Here is a 26,464-nt window from a genome sequence, read left to right on the forward strand (position 1 = left end):
GGGGGGGGGGGGGGCACTTTCAGCACAAAAAAATGTGCTGAAAAACTCGACTTATACTCGAGTATATACGGTAAATTAAAAAAAAGTATTTTAAATGAAAAAATAGTGGCGCCACTATTTTTTCATTTAAAATATTTCACAAATCTCCAACTCCTACACTCAAAGAGAACATATTAGCATACAGAAAGATACAATGTACCAAGGAAAGAGGGAAAACCGAAACAACTATATAGTGATCAAATATAGATACCTAGTGTGTTATCATCTGAAAAAACTGGAGAGAAGATCAGACAATGTTCTGAGCAAAAAACGAGGGCTAAACCACTCCAAGGCCAAAGCAAAGGCTCCAGTCCCGCTCGTCCCGACCAAGGGCAAGAATACAGCCTCTAGTCCTCCACTAATACATGCGGCACGTCCTCTGCAACTGCCTTGATGTGAGTCACAGCGGGTGAATGGTTCCGGCTTCCTTTTTAAACACTGGTTCCAGCCGGAAGTGAAACGAGCGGGGTCATCGCTTCCGGTGCGAGCGTCCACCGGGTCGTGCAAAGGCTGTGAATCCTCGATCGCCGCAATAGCGGTGAGCAAGGAGCCAGAGCTATAGGCGCCATCCAGCTGCCAAGAGAGAGAAGGCAGCTGGTAAATGAGGAGACAATAGCCTTCCCATTTCCGGGGACACTCCAAACATCCAACAATTGACCAACACTGGAAACGGTCCATCCGTTCTTAACCACTTCAGCCCCGGAAGAATTTTACCCCCTTCCTGACCAGAGCACTTTTTGCAATTCGGCACTGCATCGCTTAAACTGACAATTGCGCGGTCGTGCGACGTGGCTCCCAAACAAAACTGACGTCCTGTTTTTTTCCACAAATAGAGCTTTCTTTTGGTGGTATTTGATCGCCTCTGCGGTTTTTATTTTTTGCGCTATAAACAAGAATAGAGCGACAATTTTGAAAAAAACGCATTATTTTTTACTTTTTGCTATAATATCCCCCAAAAATATATAAGAAAAACAATTTTTTTCCTCAATTAAGGCAGATACGTATTCTTCTACATATTTTTGGTAAAAAAAATCGCAACAAGCAATTTATTGATTGGTTTGCGCAAAAGTTATAGCGTTTACAAAATGGGGGATAGTTTTATGGCATTTTTATTATTTTTTTTTTTTTTTTTTTTTATCGTGACTGCGACATTATGGCGGACACATCGGACATTTTTGACACTATTTTGGGACCATTGTCATTTATAAAGCAATCGGTGCTATAAAAATGCACTGATTCCTATGTAAATGACACTGGCAGTGAAGGGGTTAACCACTAGGGGGCGGGGAGGGGTTAAATCAGTACTAGGGAGTGTTTTATAACTGTCAGGGGGATGGGCTGTGTGTGTGACGTCACTGATCTCTGCTCCGATAACGGGGAGCAGAGATCGAGTGATACTGTCACTAGGCAGAACAGGGAGATGCTGTTTACATCAGCATCTCCCCGTTCTTCCTCCCCGTGAGGCGATAGCGGGTATCCCAGCGGGGATCGAGTCCGCGCGACCCGACTCACGGGTTCATCTTTCAGCTGATGATGGGACTTTTTCAACTTTTTTCTACTATTTATACTTTTTAAAATATTAAGCTTTTTAACACTTTTTTTAACATTGAAGTCAATTGGAGCATGCTTCAAATTCTTAATCTTTTTCCGCTCCCAAAAGTTTCAGCTCCTTCATACTTTCACCTACAGACACCAAACAAACTTTAAAATGTTCACAAAATATTCAGCTATCTGGCTATATCTTTTCATTTTGATATCTTTTACAGTTTTTGTGAAAAAGCTGTTTGTTTAGTGGTCATTTCAGGAAATTTTATCGCTTAAACAGAGTGTACTGTACTGCTTTTGTTGCCATGGTTACCAAAGCTTCTGTTATACACAGGGGGGGAGGTGGCTGGAACATCTCAGCTCTGATTACAGAGCCCGGGGGAGGGGACAGACACACCATGTACTGATTTATAATAGAGGAATATGATGGGGCAGTTTTGATGGGGTAATTCTGATGGGGCAGTTTTGATGGTGGCAATTATGATGGGGCAGTTTTGATGGTGGCAATATGATGGGGCAATTCTGATGGGGACAATATGATGGTGGCAGTTTTGATGGGGCAGTTTTGATGGTGGAAATATGATGGGACAATTTTGATGGGGCAATTCTGATGGGGCAGTTTTGATGGCAGTATGATGGGGGCAGTTTTGATAGGGCAATTCTGATGGGGACAATTTTGATGGGGCAGTTTTGATAGCAATATGATGGGGGCAGTTTTGATGGGGGCCGTCAATTTAGCTATTCAGCATTCCTACGCATTTTCCCCAGGAAATGCATTTTCTAGTTAGTGGGACTGCTTTAGCAGTCCCACTATTGTTATTCAATTTTATTTATTTTTATTTTATTCCGAACGTTTTTTGGCTCTGCGTAACTTCTGCATACTTTCAGCTATTAAAACCATTCAACTATTAAAATGTTCATCTCTTTCAGCTGATGATGGGACTTTTTCAACTTTTTTTTCTACTATTTATACTTTTTAAAATATTAAGCTTTTTAACACTTTTTTTTTTAACATTGTAGTCAATGGGAGCATGCTTCAAATCCTTAAAATCTTCCGCTCCCAAAAGTTTCAGCCCCTTCATACTTTCACCTACAGACGCCAAACAAACTTTAAAATGTTCACAAAATATTCAGCTATCTGGCTATATCTTTTCAGTTTGATATCTTTTACAGTTTTTGAGAAAAAGCTTTTTGTTTAGAGGTAATTTCAGGAAATTTTAGCCATTAATCAGTGTACTGTGTTTGTTTTGTTGCCATGGTTACCAAAGCTTCTGTTATACACGGGGGGGAGGTGGCTGGGCAATCTCAGCTCTGATTACAGACCCCAGGGGAGGGGACAGACACACCATGTACTGATTTATAATAGAGGAATATGATGGGGTAATTCTGATGCGGCAGTTTTGATGGTGGCAATATGATGGGGCAGTTTTGATGGGGCAATTCTGATGGGGCAGTTTTGATGGGGGCAATATGATGGGGCCGTTTTGATGGCAATATGATGGGGGCAGTTTTGCTGGGGGCCATTTTAGCAATTCAGCATTCCCACGCATTTTCCCCAGGAAATGCATTTTCTAGTTCCGTACGTTTTTTGGCTCTGCGTAACTTCTGCATACTTTCAGCTATTAAAACCATTCATCTATTAAAATGTTTGTCTCTTTCAGCTGATGATGGGACTTTTTTCAACTTTTTTTTTACTATTTATACTTTTTAAAATATTAAGCTTTTTAACACTTTTTTTTAACATTGAAGTCAATGGGAGCATGCTTCAGATCCTTAAAATCTTCTTCCGCTCCCAAAAGTTTCAGCTCCTTCATACTTTCACCTACAGACACCAAACAAACTTTAAAATGTTCTCAAAATATTCAGCTATCTGGCTATATCTTTTCAGTTTGATATCTTTTACAGTTTTTGTGAAAAAGCTGTTTGTTTAGTGGTCATTTCAGGAAATTTTAGCCATTAGAGTGTACTGTGTTGCTTTTGTTGCCATGGTTACCAAAGCTTCTGTTATACAAAGGGGGGGAGGTGGCTGGAGCATCTCGGCTCTAATTACAGAGCCCGGGGGAGGGGACAGACACGCCATGTACTGATTTATAATAGAGGAATATGATGGGGCAATTCTGATGGGGCAGTTTTGATGGTGGCAATATGATGGGGGTAATTTTGATGGGGCAGTTATGACTGTGGCAATATGATGGGGGCAATTTTGATCGGGGAAATATGATGGGGGCAGTTTTGATAATGGCAATATGATGGGGCAGTTTTGATGGGGGCCGTTTTTATGGTGGCAATATGATGGGGCAGTTTTGATGTATAAAATTCTTCACATTTCCCAGCAAAACGCACACCCAACTTCTTTTTAAATCACTGACATGCCCACATTTTTAAGTTTTACCAACATAAATTTTATACGGATACATTCACAAAGGCCGTGTGTCTCTAACGGTGAAGTCGCTGTTTCCATAGCATGTACTGTTGTGGATTTATTATAGCTTGTTTGAAGGGTTCTCTCACACTGTCTCTCAATCAGGCAGATAGTGAGGAGATGTTTTTTTTACAGTGTGTTCAGGGGACAGGCAGCTAGCAGATGGGGAGATGCTATTCAGCATTCCCACACATTTTCTCCAGGAAATGCATTTTCTATTACCTAATATCACCTATAATGATCGACAAAAAAGGGGGGCATATCAAGTAGTCTCCAGGGCAAATGCTACAAGAAGGATTTAAACTATAGGTTCATACCCGGCGGGCTAGTTGCTTTTTGATTAAAAATCCATCTAGTTTCTTGTTGGAGGATTTTCTTATCAAAGTCACCTCCTCTTTCTTGTTGTGGTATAACCTCAAGTGCAAAGAATTAAATAAATGATGGATCATAACCATGATTTAAGACCCACATGTCTACATATAGGTGTATAAAGTAAGCCGGCATCGAGCTAGCATAAGTGGTCACATACACGTCTGGCAAAAGTACGCTTGGTTTTACCAATGTAAAATGCACCACACGGGCAAGTGGCCAGATAAACCACGCCGATGGTACCACAGTCGGCATATGACCTAGATTTCATATAGCCTCCCCTAGGTAATAAACAGCCCTCTCCCTCTTTTATCCAGGGACACTGATCGCATTTTCCGCATCTGTATGTACCATTACCTCCCACAGCCCCTTCCATTGTTGATAAAGATGAGAGGTGGCTGTGTACAAGACTGTCCCTAACGGATCGTGATCTCCTATAGACTATTTCTGGGCGGTCTGATACATACTTTGAAATTATTGGATCTTCAGAACAAAAGTGGCAATTTTGGGCTATTAATGCACGAAATTGATCTTGATGTGCACTAAACCTAGTGATCAATCTCGTAGTAGCATTACTACTCTGAGACTTTGGTTTAAAGATTAGTTGCTCTTGTTTGTTCAATCTTGCCCTCTGATAGGCCCTTTTTAGAACCTCTTTGCTGTATCCCCTATTGAGTAGTCGCCCAAAAAGGGCTTTAGCTTCCTTTTTGAAGTCTTCCTCCCTCGAACAATTACGGCGTAGCCTAAGATCTTGGCTAAAAGGGATGCTATGTATCAATGAACGAGGATGAGCACTCGAATAGTGCAAGATAGTAAAATATACTGCCATTATGTTTTGCGATCGTTATGCATCTTTAAGAAAGGATGGACAATTTCCAGTGTTGGTCAATTGTTGGATGTTTGAGTGTCTCCAGAAATGAGGAGGCTATTGTCTCCTCATTTACAAGCTGCCTTCTCTCCCTTGGCAGCTGGATGGCACCTTTAGCTCTGGCTCCTTGCTCGGCACTATTGCGGCGATCGAGGATTCGCAGCACATGCGCGACCCGGGGGACACTTACACCGGAAGTGATGTCAGTGAGCTGACCCCGCTCGTTTCATTTTCGGCTGCAACCAGTGTTTAAAAAGGAAGCCGGAACCATTCACCCGCTTTGACTAGCATCATGGCAGTTGCGGAGGACGTGCCGCATGTATTAGTGGAGGACTAGAGGCTGTATTCTTGCCCTTGGTCGGGACGAGTGGGGCTGGAGCCTATGCTTTGGCCTTGGAGTGGCTTAGCCCTCGTTTTTTGCACTGAACATTGTCTGATCTTCTCTCCAGTTTTTTCAGATGATAACACACTAGGTATCTATATTTGATCACTATATAGTTGTTTCGGTTTTCCTTTTTTCCTTGGTAGATTGTATCTTTCTGTATGCTTATATGTTCCCTTTTGAGTGTAGGAGTTGGCGATTTGGGAAATATGCTTAGTAGCTTGGAGGGTGGGTTCATAATAACTGGCTTAGTTTTTTTCATGCTTTTACCTTGACTGCCAACAATTGTTCGCAGTCGCATTTATATTTATAGTCAGCCGATGGGATTAAGGGGTGATTAGCTGTTTGATTAGCGATCTTCCCCTAAAATACCCATCCTCTCTCTCTTTCCCCCCTCCTTTCCCTCTCTCCCCCCTTCCCTTCCTTTTCCCTCCCTTTTCCCTTTCTTGCCTCTTTGTTTATATTGAAATGCTCTTATATATGGTCTATTTAAGTGACGAGGTATTTTTCTCTCACTTTATTCATACATCATGAGTTAGTGATGCATTTGCATCTTAATACATATATATTTCTGCATTCCTAGATGATCTATGATACTGTCTTTTTACCTATACATATGGTTCAACATCCACAAGACTATATAGGTGACTCTGACATCACCTATTTATTACTGGATGGTGTCCACCCTTTCTCTTCGATGTTGCAATGGTATTAATGTCAGGATATTTGGGTAAGCACCGTAGTGAAAAATATTATTGTACTTCTGTAAAGTTATTGTGTACACTTTTTGATACTAATTTCATATTTTTCTGTAACTTGGACTATGCGGATGCATGGGGAACAGCCCCGAAGAAGCAGTAATCTAGACTGCGAAACGCGTTGGCTACCCGATACAAAGAAACATCTGTTCAAGCTCTTTGAAAATGAGTATTATCTTGGTCATTTTGTTTAATGACCAAGACTGTTTTAAATTGTATAAATGATATATTTTTTGAATTATTCCTTGTGGTTGTGCTTGCCTCATGACAGAAATATGCATCCTTAAAAATCATTTTTTTAGAGACAGATCTTGATCTGTTACCTCTCAATTTTCTCTTTTATTTACTTCACATCAGGTATGTGTACGCAATATTCTGTCACTAGAACCTGTCCAAAAATACATATATATTCACGTAGAAACAATGTATTCAGTCTCAGGAGATGGGAAGCAGCGTTGTGAGACCTCTGCAACTTGTTTCATGTAAACATTTAATCTTCCACTGATTACTGAATACCAATATTATGGGTCCTGATCCTTACACTGTATAATTTATATTGTAAATTACATACTCCTGACCCCTACACTATATACTCTATGTTGTACATTACATCATTCTGATACTATATAGTCCTACCTGTTGTATCTTCTACAATATGTTTTACATTACATAGTCCTGACTTCTGCTCTCTCCCCTCTACCCACTGCTATATATACACATAATATGTATTCTCTTTTGTTACACCCATTTCCTACCAGATGGACATTTTATATCTTATGATTTGATTGGAGCACAGATTTTTACGTGTTGATAATAATGTGATAACATCCTCAAACAGAAAGCTATAATGAGGGAGGAGTCAACCCAATGATGGTGGTCTTTAGGATCAGTCCAGTCTTCATCTTGGTTGATCTCCCCCATCCTCACTCTTTGACCTCTGGTGGGGCTCAGCCCTGCTGTTATATATGACTAAATCATAGGAAGGTTAGGACTTCTTGTGAAGATGGCAATGAGTGATAGAGGGGGTGGAGACACTTGTCATATAATCCCTTCATCACCGTCACTCCTATAAAAGACAGTTCTCGTTGTTTCCTCACTCTCTGACTAAGGTCCATGACTAAAGAAATGAACTGGTAGGAGATCAGAGGACCCATTTACTAGTTACCTTGAGGGGGGAATTGTAAGATTCTCAGAGACAAAGCTGCCTGATGTGGGCGGAGTCCTGGTTTAGGGGAACCAATCTGCTCATGTCTAGTAATAATCTTTTTATTTCTATTTTAGTAGATGGACGGGAGATGAGGAAAACCTCAGAGGATTGTCTCACTTTGTCTCCAGACTGTAAAGTAGAAGATGAGGACATCACACAGTATAGTCCAGGAGAAAACCCGACTACCTCAAATGTCAATCCGGCACCACACAGTGTAGATGGACCATCATATTCCTCTTATCCTGAGGAACCTCAGACTGTGAGGGACGGTGCCGTCCTTCCAACAAAGAAGAGCTTTTCCTGTACTGAGTGCGGGAAGTGTTTCTGTTCTAAATCCAAACTTAATGTGCATAAAAGATCTCACACAGGAGAGAAGCCGTATTCCTGTCCTGAGTGCAGGAAATGTTTCCATTCTGAATCCAAACTTAATGTGCATAAAAGAGCTCACACAGCAGAGAAGCCACATTCCTGTCTTGAGTGCGGCAAGTGTTTCCGCTTTAAATCCCAACTTAATGTGCATAATAGTTCTCACACGGGGGCAAAGCCGTATTCCTGTTCTGAGTGCGGGAAGTGTTTTCTTTTTAAATCAAGGCTTGACGACCATAAAATATCTCATACTGGAGAGAAACCGTATTCCTGTTCTGAGTGTGGAAAATCTTATTCACGGCCCTCGCATCTTTACACACATCAAAAAGTGCACACGGGTGAGAAGCCGTATTCCTGTCCTGAGTGCGGGAAATGTTTTGTACTAAAATCAGAATGTTTAATACATCAGAGGTCTCACACGGGGGAGAAGCCATATTCCTGTTCTGAGTGCGGGAAATGTTTTTCACATTCCTCACATTTATACACACATCGGAGATCTCATACTGGGGAGAAGCCGTATTCTTGTTCTGAGTGTGGTAAATGTTTTTCGATTCACTCCAATCTTAAAAAACATAAGAGGTTGCACACTGGGGAGAAGCCGTATTTCTGCCTTGAGTGTGGGAAATGTTTTTCACAGAAGTTCAATTTTGACAAACATCAGAGATCTCACACAGGGGAGAAGCCATATTGCTGTCCTGTTTGTGGGAAATGTTTTTCAATGAAGTCTGCTCTTTCTATGCATCAGAGATCTCACACAGGGGAGAAGCCATATTCCTGTCCTGAGTGCGGGAAATGTTTTTCAGTACAGACCAATCTTTACAGACATCAGAGGTCTCACACAGGGGAGAAGCCATATTCCTGTCCTGTTTGCAGGAAATGTTTTTCAATGAAGCCCAATCTTTCTAGACATCAGAGATCTCACACAGGGGAGAAGCCATATTCCTGTCCTGAGTGTGGGAAAAGCTTTACACAGAAGTACAGTCTTTACAAACATCAGAGATTGCACACGGGGGAGAAGCCACTTTCCTGTCCTGAGTGATGGAGTTGTTCCTCACTGAAGTCCTGTCTGCCAGTACATCAGGGGTCCCACACAACCATTGAGGTGTATTAGTGCCTTGAGTGCAGGAAATGTCTTCTATATGAATGTTGCTGGACATCACAGCTCTCATGTGGGGAAGAAGCACACCGTGATATACACCTCAGATCTACTCCATGGCTGATCTTCATCATGTAAGAAACAGCTCATAAGAAGATCAGAGATCACCAAAGACATGAAATGTTGTACCGTGTTGGCAATTTGATAGCAGTAGAAAAATAAAAATGGAGTCATTACCTTTCATTGTCATTTTGTGGCATGTAAGCTTTCACAAATACTTAGAGGTCTATTTAAAAAAGAAAATTAATTGAACGAATGTGACAAGTTTTGGTCATATTTTTTTCATATCATTGGCTCCATCTAGTGGCCATAATGGTGTTTTGCACTACATTTACTGATGGAGATGTTAGAATCACTCTGCTGTGCTCAGTGTAATGTATCTAGCTCTCATTAACCCTTATACTGCCAGAGCTGTTTTTGTATATTTTTTTTTTTTTCCACACATGTTAAAGTACATTTTTGTCCTGAAGATTAGTTTAGTACCCCCAAACATATATTTTCTGAAAGCAGAGTCCCTGGGGATTAAAAGGATGGTAGTTCATGTCACATGATATTAACTAACAAGTGGCTTATCAAGTGTACATTTCAGTAAGAAATACATTAAGTGTAATTTTAAAGGACAATTGCAATATTTTACCCAGTTTTTGGTAAAATATAAAAGATGAGGTTGGGCCGAGTAAATAGATACACAACATGTCCAGCCCTAAAATTGTGTGTGCTGATGAAATAATGACAAACTTTGGTAGTCAATATTTCCCCATAGATGATGCTTTAAAAGCCTTTCCAGGTCCTCTGTGTAGAGGTAACCCAGAATAATGGATGTAGAATGATTGCTCTCACTCTGGCATGCATGGTGTTATATGCAGTGCAATCATTGTTTTTTTTTATTATATAGACAAAATGTTTGTTTGTAAATAAGAGGGAACTCAAAGTTTTAGGGTGGGGTTTTAAGTGTTTGGGTCATAAGGGACAGATAAACCCCAATATGATAGCATTTTTTGTTGTGACAGGTTGTCTTTAATGAGACATCAGGAGTCTATCAGACCCTTCATGTCCCCTCTGCCCTCCACTGAAGATAATGGAGAGCGGATCATGCTCCATTCTTACTCCCTCAACCTCCTCACATATCAGAAACTTACTGAGTGACATATCAGTATGGATGTCACACCATTTCCTCAAACTTAATCTTTCTAAAACTGAGCTTGTAATATTTCCTCCTCCCCGATCCCCTCCCTAGGACTTCACCATCAAGATCAGCGGCACAGCCATTGGTGCCTCCACACATGTCAGGGTTCTGGGCATAATCCTAGACTCTGACCTCTCCTACAGTCCCCACATCCAATCACCGGCTACATCTTGCCACCTTAACCTCCACAATGTTTCTATAATTTGCCCCCTCCTGACTAATGACACCACAAAACAACTTATTCACTCCTTGGTTATTTCCCACCTCGACTACTGCAACCCTCTCCTCACTGACTGACCTTTACACAGACTATTCCCCCTTCAATCTATTATGAATGCTGCAGGTAGAATAATACATCTTACTAACCAATCCTTGACTGCTGCCCCTCTCTGCCAATCCCTTCACTGGCTTCCCCTATCCCACCGTATAAAATTCAAAATACTAACTGTGACTGACCTAGCCGGGACAGGGGCTTTTGGAGAGGACTGGGAGCAAGCCTCTCACCCACTGACTATGGGCCCTGGCATTTAAGGGAACACTACTTTTTGGAAAGTGTATGGGGTACTCATGGAGTGGTCTTGTTACTTTAGATTCAAGTACATGTCTCCCCAAGACACACAGACTCTGGGACTCTAAGCCCGGTGTCCATGTAAAAGGCCTAGATGCCACATTTCCAGCAGGGACTGTTCCACACTATGGGAGTCATAGCAGATGTTGATGTCATCAGCAAGCCTCCTGTCTGGAGTTGCCTCCTATAATGTGTTTATTGCAAGTAGCTCTAGTGTGCCTCCTAGGGGTCTTTCAACCATTGTTATTTGTACCAATTAACTCACCTTTTGTCTGTCTGCTAAGCAAACCATCGTGGGTTGTGTTTATACTTGTAATAATGTGTATTGTCCAGTACACTGTATTCAGTATTGTAGAAGTCGGCAAGTCTGACCTGGAATGAAACCTCTGTCATTCAGGTAGCTAATTAACATAGCATTTATAGTATATGTCTGTTCTAATTATATTCCTGTGTGCAGTTTGTATTGTTAGGGTAATATGATCAGGAGGGGGGTGTCCTCCTATGGTGTATATATTCTGTGTTAGTTTGTTCAAATAAATGTGTTCCAGCTTTGCAGCCGAATGAGTCCTGCCTAGTTCTTGGTTGTAATATGCGGTTATAATATCTGATATCTATCTTCAGGCTGGAGGAAGCGGGATATGATGGAAGTACTCAAGTGGAGTGGGAAGTGATTCCACTAACCACAACATACAAAGCCATACACAGCATCACCCCCAGCTACATCGCCAACCTCATCTGCAGACATCTCCTAAATCATCCTCTCCGCTCTTCCCAATGCCTCCTACTCTCTAGCTCCCTTGTTACCTCCTCCCATACTCACCTCCAGGACTTAAACATGCTGCGCAAACTGTTGGCGCTATATAAATCCTGTAGATTAAAAATAATTCACAGCTTCCCCGGCCACAGTGGTCAGGAATGATGGCAATGAACTCGAAAGTCATCTAATACATATCACTTCTGGGTTCATTCTAGCTACAGGGAGCAGTGAGCGAATGTTCTCTGGTCTCTCTCTTCTACCCAGTGGCACCCACCATGCTAGGCCCATACGTGGGATAGTGGAGCCCAACAAACATAGTGGGCATATGTGGAAACCATCCAGCATCGGTTTGGGAAGCTCGCCCTGTGAGGATATCTGAGAGTGTATTTAGTCTTCACCAGAATGTTCCAGAATGGTACTGCTGGTCTCTGTGACAAATGATTCCACCATTGTAGGTAGGTTTTGTAATGTTTCCCTGAACATCGTAATTTGGTGATTTCCATCATTGTCAATGCCTCTAAAATATAGCATCTTTGTATTTGCCGATATATCGTGTCCAATCATGAAGCAGATTTCCGGCCCCACTCACAGCTTTGCTGTCAGACCTAGAGGATCCTCTAATGTGCTCCAGGCAGTACAGTACAGGGCCAACGTTATTTGCACTAACCCACTAATCCCCAAGTGACAGCTGAATGGACTGGATGGGGACACGTCATCAGTTGTTGGGACACAGCGGTCTCCAGGTTAGTCCTACCTTATTTCTTTGGGCTTGGGTACCATCCGGCTGACAGGAGCAGACCCGTTACCCCCTCTTTCCAGTGCCGAGGTGTGCCAGTGGCAGGCTGATGCAGGTTCCCCCCAGGAGCAGTGTAGATGGATTCTTCCATCCCAGCTCCTTGCTGTAATGGCGGTGGGGGTCGGAGACGCAGAGCATCATTTCCGGCGGAACTGCGTCAGCGCTGTGTGCCGAGACTTCCGGTTCCGGGCCTCTAGAGGCACAAAGAGGAAGGGGGAAGCCCACGCTGGGCCTACAAATCCCGACCAGCGTCCAGCCATACCGGACTAGCGGCGGGATCCGGAGCTCGAGAGGGGGACCGTAGAGGCTAATCCCCAGGACACTCCGGTGGATGCAGGCACCAGCCAAACCCAGGTAGGCTGCTGGGCAAGCCCTTACTGTGGTGTTTTCTTGGGTTTTGTTGTAAGGCTGGGATTTTTAGTAACCCATGGTGGTGGTTACCTCACAGTCCCGGGTTTATGCAGCGGTGGTTGCAGCATGGGTGTTTTTAATAAGAGTTAAAAAGGATTTCTGATGCTAAGATCGTTTTTATTCTTTATTTTCAGGCTAAGGAGGCCCACAAGGGAAGAAAAGTCAGGCCGCAAAAAGTGCTCTAATTGTGGAAATAAATTGTCCTCAGGCTCTAACAAAGTCTTATGCAGACAGTGTATTGCAGGCTTACTTAAAACAGAGGCAGACTCTCCCTTGGCAAAATTCCTTGGCTCCTTTAAAGATGAGATGGCATCAACCTTTAAATCTCTCCGGGAGTTAATCGCAGATGTAAACACATCTGCTTCCTAAGTAAAGCAGCTGCGATTCCCTCCTCACCATGCCTTACAACACCCAGTTCTGGGGAGCCCCGTATGGTCAGGGAGCATAGCCCCCTGTTAGTTAGCCCTGAATCTTCTGACGCAGACTCAGACCAGGATGAGGATCAGGTTGTAGCTAACAAAGCAGCAAAATACAAGCTGTCTCTTGAGGATGTAGACGAGCTGTTGAGCGCTATTTATGATACGCTGGAAATTGATGAGGAAGAAACTTAATTGACCAGACATGATAAAATGTATGAGGCTCTGGGGAAAAAGAAAGCTAAGGTATTCCCTATACATAAAGTGCTTTCTGACCTTGTCCGCAAGCAGTGGGCCTGAGCCAGATAAAAAAGTCTTCTTTCCTAATTCCCTTAAAAGAAGATTTCCCTTTGATGAGAGCCCAGAGGCGGTTTGGAATAAAAATCCTAAACTAGACGCCCTTCTGTCCAAAGTCTCTAAACAGTCTGACCTTGTTTTTGAGGATATGGGTCATTTAAAGGACTCAATGGACAGGAAAACAGACATAGTCTTAAAGAGGGCCTGGGATGCTTCTATGGCAGGCTTAAAACCCTAGCCACTTCTTGTGTTGCTAGGAATCTGGAGTTCTGGTTGTCTCAACTAGAAGAACATTTAAAAGCAGGCACGCCTAGGGGGAGCTCTTGAAAACCTTCCCTATGCTTTTCAAGGCCACAAGTTTCATCTCTGACGCTTCCACAAATTCCGTAAAATTTATGGCTAAAATTGCGGCGCTTTCTGTCGTAGCCAGGAGGTCAGTATGGATGAAAGCAAGTAAAGGCGCAAAGAACTGGATATCTCTATATTACCATTATGTTAATAGCAAAAAGGTAACTATGACTATTAAAGTCCATAAAAGTCTATATGGGCAAAGCAAGTTCAATAGAGAGTTAAAAGTCCACACAGATGGCTGCCTTCCAAAAAGAGCTGAAACCAAGCCCCAAAGATCTGCAGAAAAACGAGGAAGAGACGTCACAGCCCCGCGCCTGCTTTCCACCAGCGTTTCAGGCCTCGCTTTGGAGTATCTCATCACCGCGGCCGGCTTCAGCGGTGGCTCAAGCACAGCCGTACGTACAGCAGGAGACAGCGATGCAGTAACTGATCTGACGGACCCCCCCTCCTCCAGGAAATTAACTACACGATATGCTTTATTTTAATTCAACAAATGTGAGTGTTTTTGTACAGTGTTTTTATTAAATTCAGTTTACATACTGCACTTAGAGGCGCCTCTCTTCCTCGTTTTTCTGCAGTATGGATGAAAACTTGGGGGGGAGACACGGCGTCCAAAACACGCCTGTGCAGTGTCCCCTTTACAGGAGATTTAGTCTTCGGGCCTGAATTAGATACCGCCTTAGAAAGAACGGCGGATAAAAAGGAAAACTTTCCCATTAAAAAGAAAAATTTTCAAAGAAAATGTTTTCGTCCCCTTAAAGGAACCCTCCAAGTCAGAGAAGGAGTTCAAACCCAAAAAACACTGGACAGGACAAAAAGGGAAAGGAAAAGGGGCATACTTTTTAACCGCCCCAATCCAAACCTTAAACCCCAGTGACATCAGGGTTCCTGTGGGAAGTTAGTGAATTTCTCCCACAATGGGAAAAGATGACCTCAAACGAGTTTGTCTTAAATATTATAAAAAGAGGGTATGCGCTGAAATTTCACAGCGATCCACCCTCAAAGTTTCTTGTGACAAAGCTTCCAAGGCACTCAGAAAAGGCCAAGGCCTTACCTTTGTTAATAGGGGAAATGGTGGATCAAGAGGTATTGACACCAGTCCCTATTCAGATACAGGGGGACGGTTTTAACTGGTAAAAAAAGCCATCTGGAAAGTTCAGACTAATCATGAACCTCCGACCTCTGAACCTCTCCATCCGATACAAAAAATTTTAGATGGAGTCCATTTACTCGATAAAAAATCTTCTCCAAAAAGAGGTGTTTATAGCTACCCTGGATTTAAGTGATTCCTGTCTACATATCCCAATAAGGAAGGAATGCCAGAAATTGCTTCGGATGGCAATTCAGATAGACACCAACATTTATTATTTTCAGTGCAGAGCACTTCCCTTCGGACTGTCGTCCTGCCCGAGAGTCTTTACCAAAGTTCTTGGGGAAGCATTAGTTCCGTTAAGACTACAGTCAGTCTCGATCATTCCGTATCTAGACGACTTACTCCTCACGGCCCACTCAGAGAAACAACTTCGTCGGGGCTTAGAGTTAACACAGCTCAGCCTGAGTCAGTTGGGGTGGATAATCGGTCTGGAAAAGTCCAAAATTACCCCAACACTTAGTACTTAGGGTACAAGATCCTGTCGGTAGAGCAGAGAATAGTCCTGCCGGAAGAAAAGATATTGAATCTGTGGCAGAGAATGTCTTTTCTTCAAAGCAGCACCAAATGTACAGTGAGGGAGGTGATGTCGGTCTTAGGACTTATGACAGCAGCCATTCCGGCTGTACAATGGGCTAGGTTCCACCAAAGAGACCTTCAGAGGTTTTTGTTGGAACAGTTAAAAGACGGGGATCTGGAAGAAGAGATTTCAATCCCCACCAGAGTAAAACACTCCCTCCTGGTGGAGGAAGGACACAGAGAATTTAAACAAAGGGGTTCTCTGGATCTCTCCTATCACATCCATACTAACTACAGATGCGAGCAGCTGGGGTTGGGGAGCCCACCTCAACTCAGAATGGGCCCAGGGCAGGTGGACGTCAGAGGAGAAACTTCTCTCATCCAATTGGAAGGAGCTAACAGCTGTCCTCAGGGCTCTACTATCCTTTCAGAATACAATACAAGGTCATCATCTACAGGTCCGCTCAGACAATATGACAGCTGTAGCTTATAAAAACAAGCAAGGAGGCACCAGACGTCATCGACTAATGTTGGTGGCCAGTCGCACATTTCAATGGGCAGAATCCAATCTAGCATCCATCTCTGCAATACACCTGAAAGGGGAGCTGAACAACACTGCAGATTTCCTGAGTCGACAACGAGTGTTGAATCAAGAATGGTCTCTACACCTGGAAGTGTTCAACTACATAGCAGCTTACTGGGGAAAACCAGTAGTGGACCTATTTGCAAACAAAGAGAATGCAAAAGTTCCAAATTTTTGCTCGATATACCCAGGAGATCAGCCCTGGGCAGTAGACGCCTTACAGACTCCATGGACCTTCAGCTTGGCGTATGCGATTCCTCTGTTTCACCTCATCCCGAGGGTTTTAGCGAAGTTTCTAGCGGAGGAAATGTGTTTAATCTTAGTGGCACCGTTTTGGCCCAAGAGACCATGGTTCACAACGTTGCTACGGTTGACAGACCAACCTCCTCTGAGATTTCCCTGCAGACAAGACCTTCTGTCTCAGGGACCTCTCTTTCTTCCACAAGTATCCATGCTGAACCTCTCAGCGTGGTTACTGAGGAGGAAATATTGAAGAGCAAGGGCCTGACTGATAGAGTGATTCAGACCTTGCTACAGAGTAGAAAACCTGTCACTCAAGCCATTTAGAGGAAGGTCTGGAGGAAATTTAACAGCTGGCTGAACAGCTGAGGTGAGGTAAACATGGATACAGCAAATATCCTACATTTTCTCCAGGAGGGGATAGACCAGGGGCTAACTCCTAGTACTATTAAGGGCCAGATAGCAGCCTTAAGTGTATACTTAGAGAAAAGGTTACAAGAAGATCCTTTCATTGCTAGGTTCTGTAAAGCAATCTCCAGACGCAAACCAGTCAGAGTTAACATAGCTCCATCCTGGGATCTATCAATCGTTCTAAAGGCATTTTTGGGGTCACCCTTTGAACCCATCTCAGAGGCCTCTCTAAGACTGATTACATTCAAGACAGTACTTCTTGTGGCAATCACTTCAGCCCGTAGAGTCAGTAAAATCCAAGCTCTCTCTGTCACAGAGCCATTCCTCCAAATTCTAGAAGACAGAGTCATCCTAAAGACAGACCCTGGGTTCTTACCAAAGGTGGCATCTAGTTTCCATAGGTCACAAGATATTGTCCTCCCTTTTTTCTTTTAGAAAGCTTCAAACGAGAAAGAAAAACTTTTTCATTTATTAGATGTGAGGAGGTGTATCTTAGAGTATCTAAGGGTAACCAATCCATTTAGAATCTCAGATTCACTTTTTGTTCTTTTTTCCGGACAACTTAAGGGGCAAAAAGCTTCTAAAGTCATCATAGCTAGGTGGATTAGGCTAGCTAAGACAGTAACAAAGATCCTCCTGGGGGTATTAAAGCCAACTCCACAAGGGCATTGTCGGCATCCTGGGCAGAAAGAGCTGGTGCCACCCCGGAGAAAATATGTAAAGCAGCCATGTGGTCAAACTTCTCCACCTTTAACAAGGCATTATCGACTAGACTTAATGTCTAGTCAGGATCAGGCTTTTGGGAGAAAAGTTCTCCAAGCCGTGGTCCCCCCCTAATCTGGTGAGTACTTGGGGATCCTCTCAAAGGCTGTCCTGGAAGACAACTGGGGAAAACTGGAGTTAGACTTACCGGTAACTCCTTTTCCAGTGGTCTTGCAGGACAGCACGATCCCACCCTTTTTTGATTATGTTGATGTACTATTGTTATTGAAAATGAAATTGGCATTTCCATAAAGCTGGTCAGCAGAGGGAAGCATGAAATGCTCTAGGATTTCTTGCTAGAGGGCTGTACTGACTTTGGACTTGATAAAACACAGTGGACCAACACCAGCAGATGACATGGCTCCCCAAATCATCAGGGGGTATAGAAAATGTTGCATTTCATTTGGAAATTGCGGTCCCAGAGTCTGGAAGAGGAGTGGAGAGGCACAGAATCTAAGTTGTATGAGGTCCAGTGTAAAGTTTCCACAGTCTGTGAACATTTCATTGCTGGCTTCTTTTTTTTGAAACAGCACACAGACCCTCCAAAGGTCCCCCAAATACATAGAAGAACTTCGGGGGGAGGGGGGGGGGGTCTGTGTGCTGTTTTTGGTAAAATTTAAAACACTTTCTCTTTTGTAAATTTCAGCACAGCTACAGCACTTTCTGTACATCACAGAGATGTCCCTTCACAGGCAGGATAAGAACCTCCTCCAGGAGTAGGACCCCCCAGGATAAGAAACCCCCCAGAATTAGGACCCCCCAGACAGGATATTTAACCAGTTGAGCTCTTTGGAGTTACATAGTGCACCCAGAGAGTGAAGTGTTAATCACAAGCTGATGGTGGCAGTGCTTGTTTTCTTCAGCCGGCTCCCAGCTGCACAGTAAGAGTGACCTGGGGGGCTGTGTAGCTGCCTAATCCCACTTACACTGCAGACGGCCCGATCCCTCGACCATGACCCCCCCCAGTGTGGTTCTTTGGCTCTTCCACTTGTCCTGGTACCCCGAGACCACATCCAGCGGCTTCAGGAGGCCAAGAGGAAGGAGGCAGGTGACCGTCCATCCCCGGATCTCCTCTGCACTGAATGAAACCTGCAGTCCTCAGCTCTGAGTGTTTCCCGCTTCTGAGCTGTCATTCCCCGGATGATACCGCTAAGGAAGCATCTAACTGAGTGCCATCTGTGCATTGGAGGGTAGAGGAGACATTGGAGGTCTAATACACCCCCCATGTCTCATAAAGAGGACCTGTCACCTGCCCAATAATATCACATGGGGGTTTATTATCCACTTGTGATATCAATACAGCTAAATAAGGGAAAAATAAATAAAAAAGATGATAAAATTAATATAAAAAAAGAAAAGTAACCCCCATTGCCCCGCACATACCTGTAAACGCACCCATACTATGTATATGTGTATGTAAAGCGTGATTGCACCACACATGTGAGGGATCACCACAAATGTTGGAGTGAGAGGAATAATTCTATGACCAGAGATCATACTTGTCTCTAAACTGATGAGCAGGAAAGCGCCTCCTATGGAAATTTTTAGGTACTGCAGTATTTTGCCATGTCACAGCCACACACAATTTTATTACTTGACATGTTCGGTATCTATTTACTCATCACCTCATCTTTTATATTTTACCTTAAAATTGTGTATAATGTGTGTGTGTTCCCACCCATGAAATTGGGGGGCATATAGTTCAGATGAGTGGTGCCCAGAGGGGGGAGGGGTGACACGAGCACTAAGTGGTGTATATATACTGGGGAATGGAGCGATTTCTTCTTCACATTTATTTCTTTGTTTGAGGAATGTTTGGAATGTGATGTTTTCACATCTTTTCACTTTTTTTACTGTTTGTATATTTTCATCATGGCGCCAATGTGAATGGAGAGGTGTTGTTGTGGTTATTACACTCATTTTTCCTCTATTTTATATATTTATATATAACAAGGTATTGTAGAAAAGATCACACCATAGAAAATGGGGGAAAATAAACTCGGATATGAAGGTGACATTTGTGTACAAGGAACACCTTAACAATTACCACAATTTTATTCTCCAGGGCCTCTGCTTTCAAAAAATATATGTTTGGGGGTTTTATCTAATATTCAGGCCCAAGATCTTCATATTACCATGTGTGCAAAAATAATGGAAAACCAGCTCTGGCAGTGAAAGGGTTAATGTGAGCTAGATGGGATCACTCTGCTGTGGTCACACTCTAAACATTAGAGCTCCCCCTAGCTGCAGCCTGGTAATAACATTGCTAGGAGGTCTATTCATTTATCTGCTACAAACTTCCCATCATTATATAAACGTCTCCTGACATTTAGAGGTCTATTCATAAATAATTTACATAATAATTCACCCAATGAATGAACATGTACATTCCTTCTGTGTGAATGGGGAGATTGAAGGAATGAAGCGATCTGCTGAGTTGGTTGAATGTTTTCCATCAAATGAAAACAAACAATGTTACATTTGTTCAATAAATGGTGATATCTTCTATGATACTTAGCGCCAGCTAATGGCCAAATGCAAATTTTCAGGTTTAAATTAATGGTTGGTTTAATATTGTTGATTTTATTAAACTTATATCTTTCAGTGTGTTCTGTACTCACCAGTGTATGAGGATGATCTCAGGTATTAGTATGAAGCCATGTCTGATGAAGGAAACTAAGGGGTCTACTTCTAGAAAATTCATGGGATGAATGTGACAATCACTCATCCAGCCATTACAAATTCTGGTCATAATGTAACAAAGTGATTTCCTATGATTGTCAGCTCCATCTAGTGACCATAATCGGGTATTTTTCCTGACTTACCTCCATTAGTAAAAATATCACAATATCGCATTAGGGCCACTAGATGGAGCCAAGGGAATCAGTGTAAATAAATACATCCAATATTCATCACAGCTGGGTGAATGCTGGTCAACTATTTTTTTTTATATTTAAAAAAAGAGGAAGGTTTGGCTACTATAAATGTACCACATCCAATATATATATATATATATATATATATATATATATATATATATATATATAAAAATAAAATAACCTTGTATGTCGGACTTTATTGGTATGAAAAAGACCAAACACAAAAATGACATAAAATATAAATCTTTCTTACAAATATTAAAATGATGTGTTAAAACCAGATGGTAACAAATCCAAACATTAGGACATATATATTCATAATGACACTCATTTAGCTTTGCTGAATTGTCCAAGAGGTTGACGCGTTTCATCAATAAGCTTCTTCAAGACTTTTTATGCCTTAGCAGCAAAGAAAATCAGCCTAATTAAAAAAAAACATATAGAATACAAATACATAGCAATCTCATAAGTTTATAATATTGTAAATTATCATCTGTGCCACACAATGCTTGGGGGACATAGCAAGGAGACTGTGATAAATGGAGGGGTCTAAGTAGCTTGTACAGTCAGCTGGTCATGAGTTAAAGATTAGCGGGATAAAAAAAATTAAAAAGTAAAGTAGAAAAAACATATATTTTTTACTTGTACAAAATTAAAGTTACACCCAAGCACATAAAATCCTCCCCCTACCCCCACATATACACACTTACAAACATAAAATCACATGTTGGAGCGCCTACGCCTGAAAACGTTGCTTGCGATACACATGTTATATATCACATCGGAAAGAGAGCAATCATTCTATCACCAGACCTCTTCCGTAACACTAAACTGATGATCTATAGGGGGCTTTTAAAGCGTCGCATACAGAAAATATAGGATACTGAAGGTTGTCACCATTTCACAGTTACACACAAATTTAAGGTTGGGTATCTATTTACTCGGTGCAACCTCGGCTTTTATATTTTACCAAAAAATTGGGTAATTTATTGTGTTTTTGTGCCCCCTGAAATGAACTTTATTGTGTTTTTTACTGGAATTTTGCGTTTCCTAGACTTTTGTGGTAATATTGCGTGACATAAAAAAATGAGAACTACCACAATTTTATTCTCTAGGGTATCTGCTTTCAAAAAATATATCAAGTTTTGGGGGTTTTATATAATCTTCAGGCCTAAAATTATTTTTTAACTCCTTCCCACCCGACCTAAAGCAGAATGACAGGCAGGGGTTCCATTATCCTAAGTGAAGGTCATATGACATCCAGAAGAATAAGCCGATCTGGCACGTGGCTATCGGTGGTGCGGTGTGTTGCTCTGACACCCCGCATCTCCAATCTCAGTAAAGAGTCTATGATGTAGGCTCTTTACCATGTGATCAGCTGTGTCCAATCAAAGCTAATCATATCATGACCAGGAAGTGCCGGTTATCGGCTTTCCTTTATTCATGCTGACAAGGAGCGAGTAGAGGAGAGACGATCAGCAGGTCACCTGACGGGGGATCTGCACTGATATTCAGCATTGATTATCAGTACAGGCCCATCAGCATGCATGCCAGCAATGCCAGTCAGTGCCCACCGGGTATGCCAATTAGTGCCCATCAGTAATGTCTGTCAGTACCTCCTCATCGGTGCCCATCAGTGAAGGAGAAGAACTTATATTTTTACAACATTTTTTGACATAAAACAGAAAAAACAATTTTTTCAGAATTTTCTGTATTTTATTTGTAGCACAAAAAATAAAAACGCCAGAGGTGATCAAATACCACCAAATGAAAGCTCTATTTGTGGGAAAAAAGATAAAAATGTCATATGGGTACAGTGTTACATGACTGAGTAATTGTCATTCAAAGTGTGAGAGTGTGAAATCTGAAAATTGGTCTGGGCAGGAAGGGGGTAAAAGTGCCCGGTATTGAAGGGGTTAAACATATGGGCAAAAAAACCCCCACAAAATCCTCTCTGGCAGTGAAAGGGTTAAAGGAAACGATCACCTTCGGGAAGATGTTACGTGTCCCTGTTTCTGCAGCGGCTCAGCAATCCGAGTCCTCTGTGTGACAGCAGTGTGGGGAGAAGTTCCCCGTACCGGCTGTCACTTTGTGAAAAGAGTGCGGCCGTGCCATTCATTCACAGAGTTCTGTCCTTTGCCGATGTCGGCTTGTAGTTTTCAATGAACTCCCACACTGCTGCTGAGCTCTCTGGTAGATGAGGAACAAGGAGATTGTCATAAGGAACGAGGAGATCATCATAAGGGACGAGGAGATTGTCATAAGGGACGAGGAGATTGGGACCCCAATTTAGTCCCTTGGACAAGTCGTTTTTTCAAAAAATGTTCACACGCCTGGAACTGTTTCTTCCATGATGAAGATCAGCCATGGAGTATATCTGAGGTGTATATCAGGGTGTGCTTCTTCCCCACATGAGAGCTGTGATGTCCAGCAACATTCATATAGAAGACATTTCCCACACTCAAGGCACTAATACACCTCAAGGGTTGTGTGGGATCCCTGATGTACAGGAAGACAGGGAAGAAGCCGTATTCCTATCCTGAGTGAGGAAATTGTTCCTCACTGAAGTCCTGTGTGAGATCTCTGATGTCTGTTAAAACTGGAATTGTCTGAAAAACATTTCCCGCACTCAGGACAGGAATACGGCTTCTCCCCCGTGTGAGATCTCTGATGTTTGTAAAGACTGTACTTCACTGAAAAACATTTCCCGCACTCAGAACAGGAATACGGGTTCTCTCCTGTGTGAGATCTTTTATGCACATTAAGACCAGATTTATAATGGAAACACTTCCCGCACTCAGTACAGGAAAACCTTTTATCTGTTGGAAGGACGGCACCGTCCCTCACAGTCTGAGGTTCCTCAGGATAAGAGGAATACGATGGTCCATCTACAATGTGTGGTGTCGGATGGACATTTGAGGTAGCCGGGTTTTCTCCCGGACTATTCCCCTTATGAGAACTCTGATGTGTGAAAAGTTTTGACTTTAGTACAAAGCATTTCCCGCACTCAGGACACAGGGCTTCTCCCCTGTGTGAGATCTCTGATGCGTGTAAAGATTGGACTTTACTGCAAAACATTTCCCACACTCAGGACAGGAATGTGGCTTCTCCCCTGTGTGAGATCTCTGATGCACATTAAAACCAGATTTAGAATGGAAACATTTCCCGCACTCAGACCAGGAATACGGCATCTCACCTGTGTGAGATCTCTGATGTGTGACTAGATCTGATTTTCCTCCAAAACATTTCCCGCACTCAGAACAGGAATAGGGCTTGTTCCCCATGTGGAAATTCTTATGTCTACAAAGATTGGACTTGTGTAAAAAACATTTTCCGCACTCAGTACAGGAAAAGCTCTTCTCTGTTGGAAGGACGGCACCGTCCCTCACAGTCTGAGGTTCCTCAGGATAAGAGGAATACGATGGTCCATCTACATTGTGTGGTGCCGGATGGACATTTGAGGTAGTCGGGTTTTCTCCTGGACTATACTGTTTGATGCCCTCATCTTCTACTTTACAGTCTGGAGACAAAGTGAGACAATCCTCTGAGGTTTTCCTCATCTCCCGTCCATCTACTAAAATAGGAATAAAAAGATTATTACTAGACATGAGCAGATTGGTTCCCCTAAACCAGGACTCCGCCCACATCAGGCAGCTTTGTCTCTGAGGATCTTACAATTCCCCCCTCAAGGTAACTAGTAAATGGGTCCTCTGTAGGGCGGCAACTAATGATTATTTTCAGAATTGATTAGTTGGCCAAATATTGTTTTGATTAATCGACTAATTGGACAAAAACATCAAAAAAAGGTTGGTGTATAATTTAGTTAATATTCTTGAATATCTACAGTATCTCACAAAAGTAAGTACACCCCATCAGTCACATTGTTGTAAATCTTTTCTTCTATCTTTTCATTTGACAACACTGAAGAAATGACACTTTGCTACAATGTAAAGTAGTGAGTGTACAGCTTGTATAACAGTGTAAATTTGCTGTCCCCTCAAAATAACTCAACACACAGCCATTAATGTCTAAACTAGACATGTGCAGGATGAAAAAATTCGTTTAGTTTAGTTTCGTTTCGATTCGTTATTTAACTTAATTCGTTTAGTTAAATTCGTTGCATTCATTACATTCGTTTTCGGAATTTGTTTCGTTTCGTATTCGAATTCGAAAAAATTCGACCGCATTCGAAAAAAACTATCAAATTCGAAAAAATTCTAACACATTCGAAAAAAACTGTCAAATTCGAAAAAATTCTACCACATTCGAAAAAAACTGTCAAATTCGAAAAAATTCTACCACATTCGAAAAAAACTATCAAATTCAAAAAAAATGTTACTACATTTGAAAAAAATATTAAATTCGAAAAAATTCGACCGTATTCGAAAAAAACTATCAAATTCGAAAAAAACTGTCAAATTCGAAAAAATTCTACCACATTCGAAAAAACTGTCAAATTCGAAAAAATTCTACCACATTCGAAAAAAACGGTCAAATTCGAAAAAATTCTACCACATTCGAAAAAAACTGTCAAGATCGAAAAAATTCTACCACATTCGAAAAACCTGTCAAATTCGCAAAATTTCTACCACATTCAAAAAAAACTATAAAATTCGAAAAAAACAATAACTGAATTTGAAAAAGTAAACTATATATAACCATTTTGCGAAATTTGAAATTCGTATAGAATTAAATCGAATTCCAATAGAAAAGATTAGGATAGAATAGAAAGTATAAAAGAATAGCATAGAAAAACAATAGATCAGAATAGAAAAAAATATAATATATTGTATTCTAAGCTTTTCTATTTGAATTCGAATTCATTCTGTACCAAATTCCAATTTTGGAAGATGGTTAAATATATATATTATATTTTTTTTCTATTCTGTTCCATTGTTTTTCTATGCTATTCTTTTCTATTCTATTCTAAACTTTTCTATTCGAATTTGAATTAATTCTATGCGAAATTCGAATTTCGGAAGATGGCTTCTAAAATTTGAATTTCGTATAGAATGAATTCGAATTTGAATAGAAAAGATTAGAATAGAAATAGAATAGACTAGAAAAACAATAGAACAGAAGAGAATAAAATATAATATATATATTTTTTTCTATTCTGTTTCATTGTTTTTCTATGCTATTCTTTTTTATTCTATTCTAAACATTTCTATTCGAATTTGAATTCATTCTATGCGAAATTCGAATTTCGGAAGATGGCTTCTGAAATTCGAATTTCGTATAGAATGAATTTGAATAGAAAAGAATAGACTAGAAAAACAATAGAACAGAACAGAATAAAATATAATATATATATTATATCTTATTCTATTCTGTTCTATTGTTTTTCTAGTCTATTCTTTCTACTCTATTTTAATCTTTTCTATTCAAATTAATTTTATACGAAATTCGAATTTTGGAAGATGGTTATATATATATATATATATATATATATATATATATATATTTTTTTTTTTTTTTCTATTCTGTTCTATTGTTTTTCTATTATTTTCTATTATATTCTGATCTTTTCTATTTGAATTCAAATTCATTCTATACAAAATTCGAATTTCAGAAAATAGTTATATAGAAATAGAATGAAATCAAATTCTAATAGAAAAGAATAGAATAGAAAAACAATAGAACAGAATAGAAAGAAATATTTTATATATATATAAAAATAAATAAAACCATCTTCCGAAATTGTAATTTGGTACAGAATGAATTCGAATAGAAAAGATTAGAATAGAATATTTTATATTTTTTTCTATTCTGTTCTATTGTTTTTCTATGCTATTCTTTTATATTATTTTCTGTTCTATTCTAATCTTTTCTATTTGAATTCATTCTGTACCAAATTCCAATTTCGGAAGATGTGTGTATATATATATATATATATATATATATATATATATATATATCTTTTTTTTTTCTATTCTGTTCTATTGTTTTTCTGTTCTAGTCTTTTCTATTAGAATTCGATTTCATTCTATTTCATTCTGTTTCTGTATAACCATTTTCGGAAATTC

General features: G+C 40.9%; 1 protein-coding gene across 1 annotated transcript in view; it reads left to right on the plus strand.

Annotated features, from left to right (window-relative positions):
* Window positions 1-11,421, plus strand: part of LOC141121986 (uncharacterized) — a 159,885-nt gene extending 148,464 nt beyond the window's left edge. Inside the window, exon 10 of the mRNA XM_073611771.1 lies at window positions 7,880-11,421. Within this exon, the coding sequence (XP_073467872.1) occupies window positions 7,880-8,995 (1,116 nt within the window). The 3' untranslated portion in view covers window positions 8,996-11,421. The remainder of the gene's footprint in view (window positions 1-7,879) is intronic.
* The last annotated feature ends 15,043 nt before the right edge of the window (window positions 11,422-26,464 follow it).

Source organism: Aquarana catesbeiana, unplaced genomic scaffold, assembly GCF_042186555.1.
Source record: "Aquarana catesbeiana isolate 2022-GZ unplaced genomic scaffold, ASM4218655v1 unanchor236, whole genome shotgun sequence".
Classification (NCBI taxonomy): domain Eukaryota; kingdom Metazoa; phylum Chordata; class Amphibia; order Anura; family Ranidae; genus Aquarana; species Aquarana catesbeiana.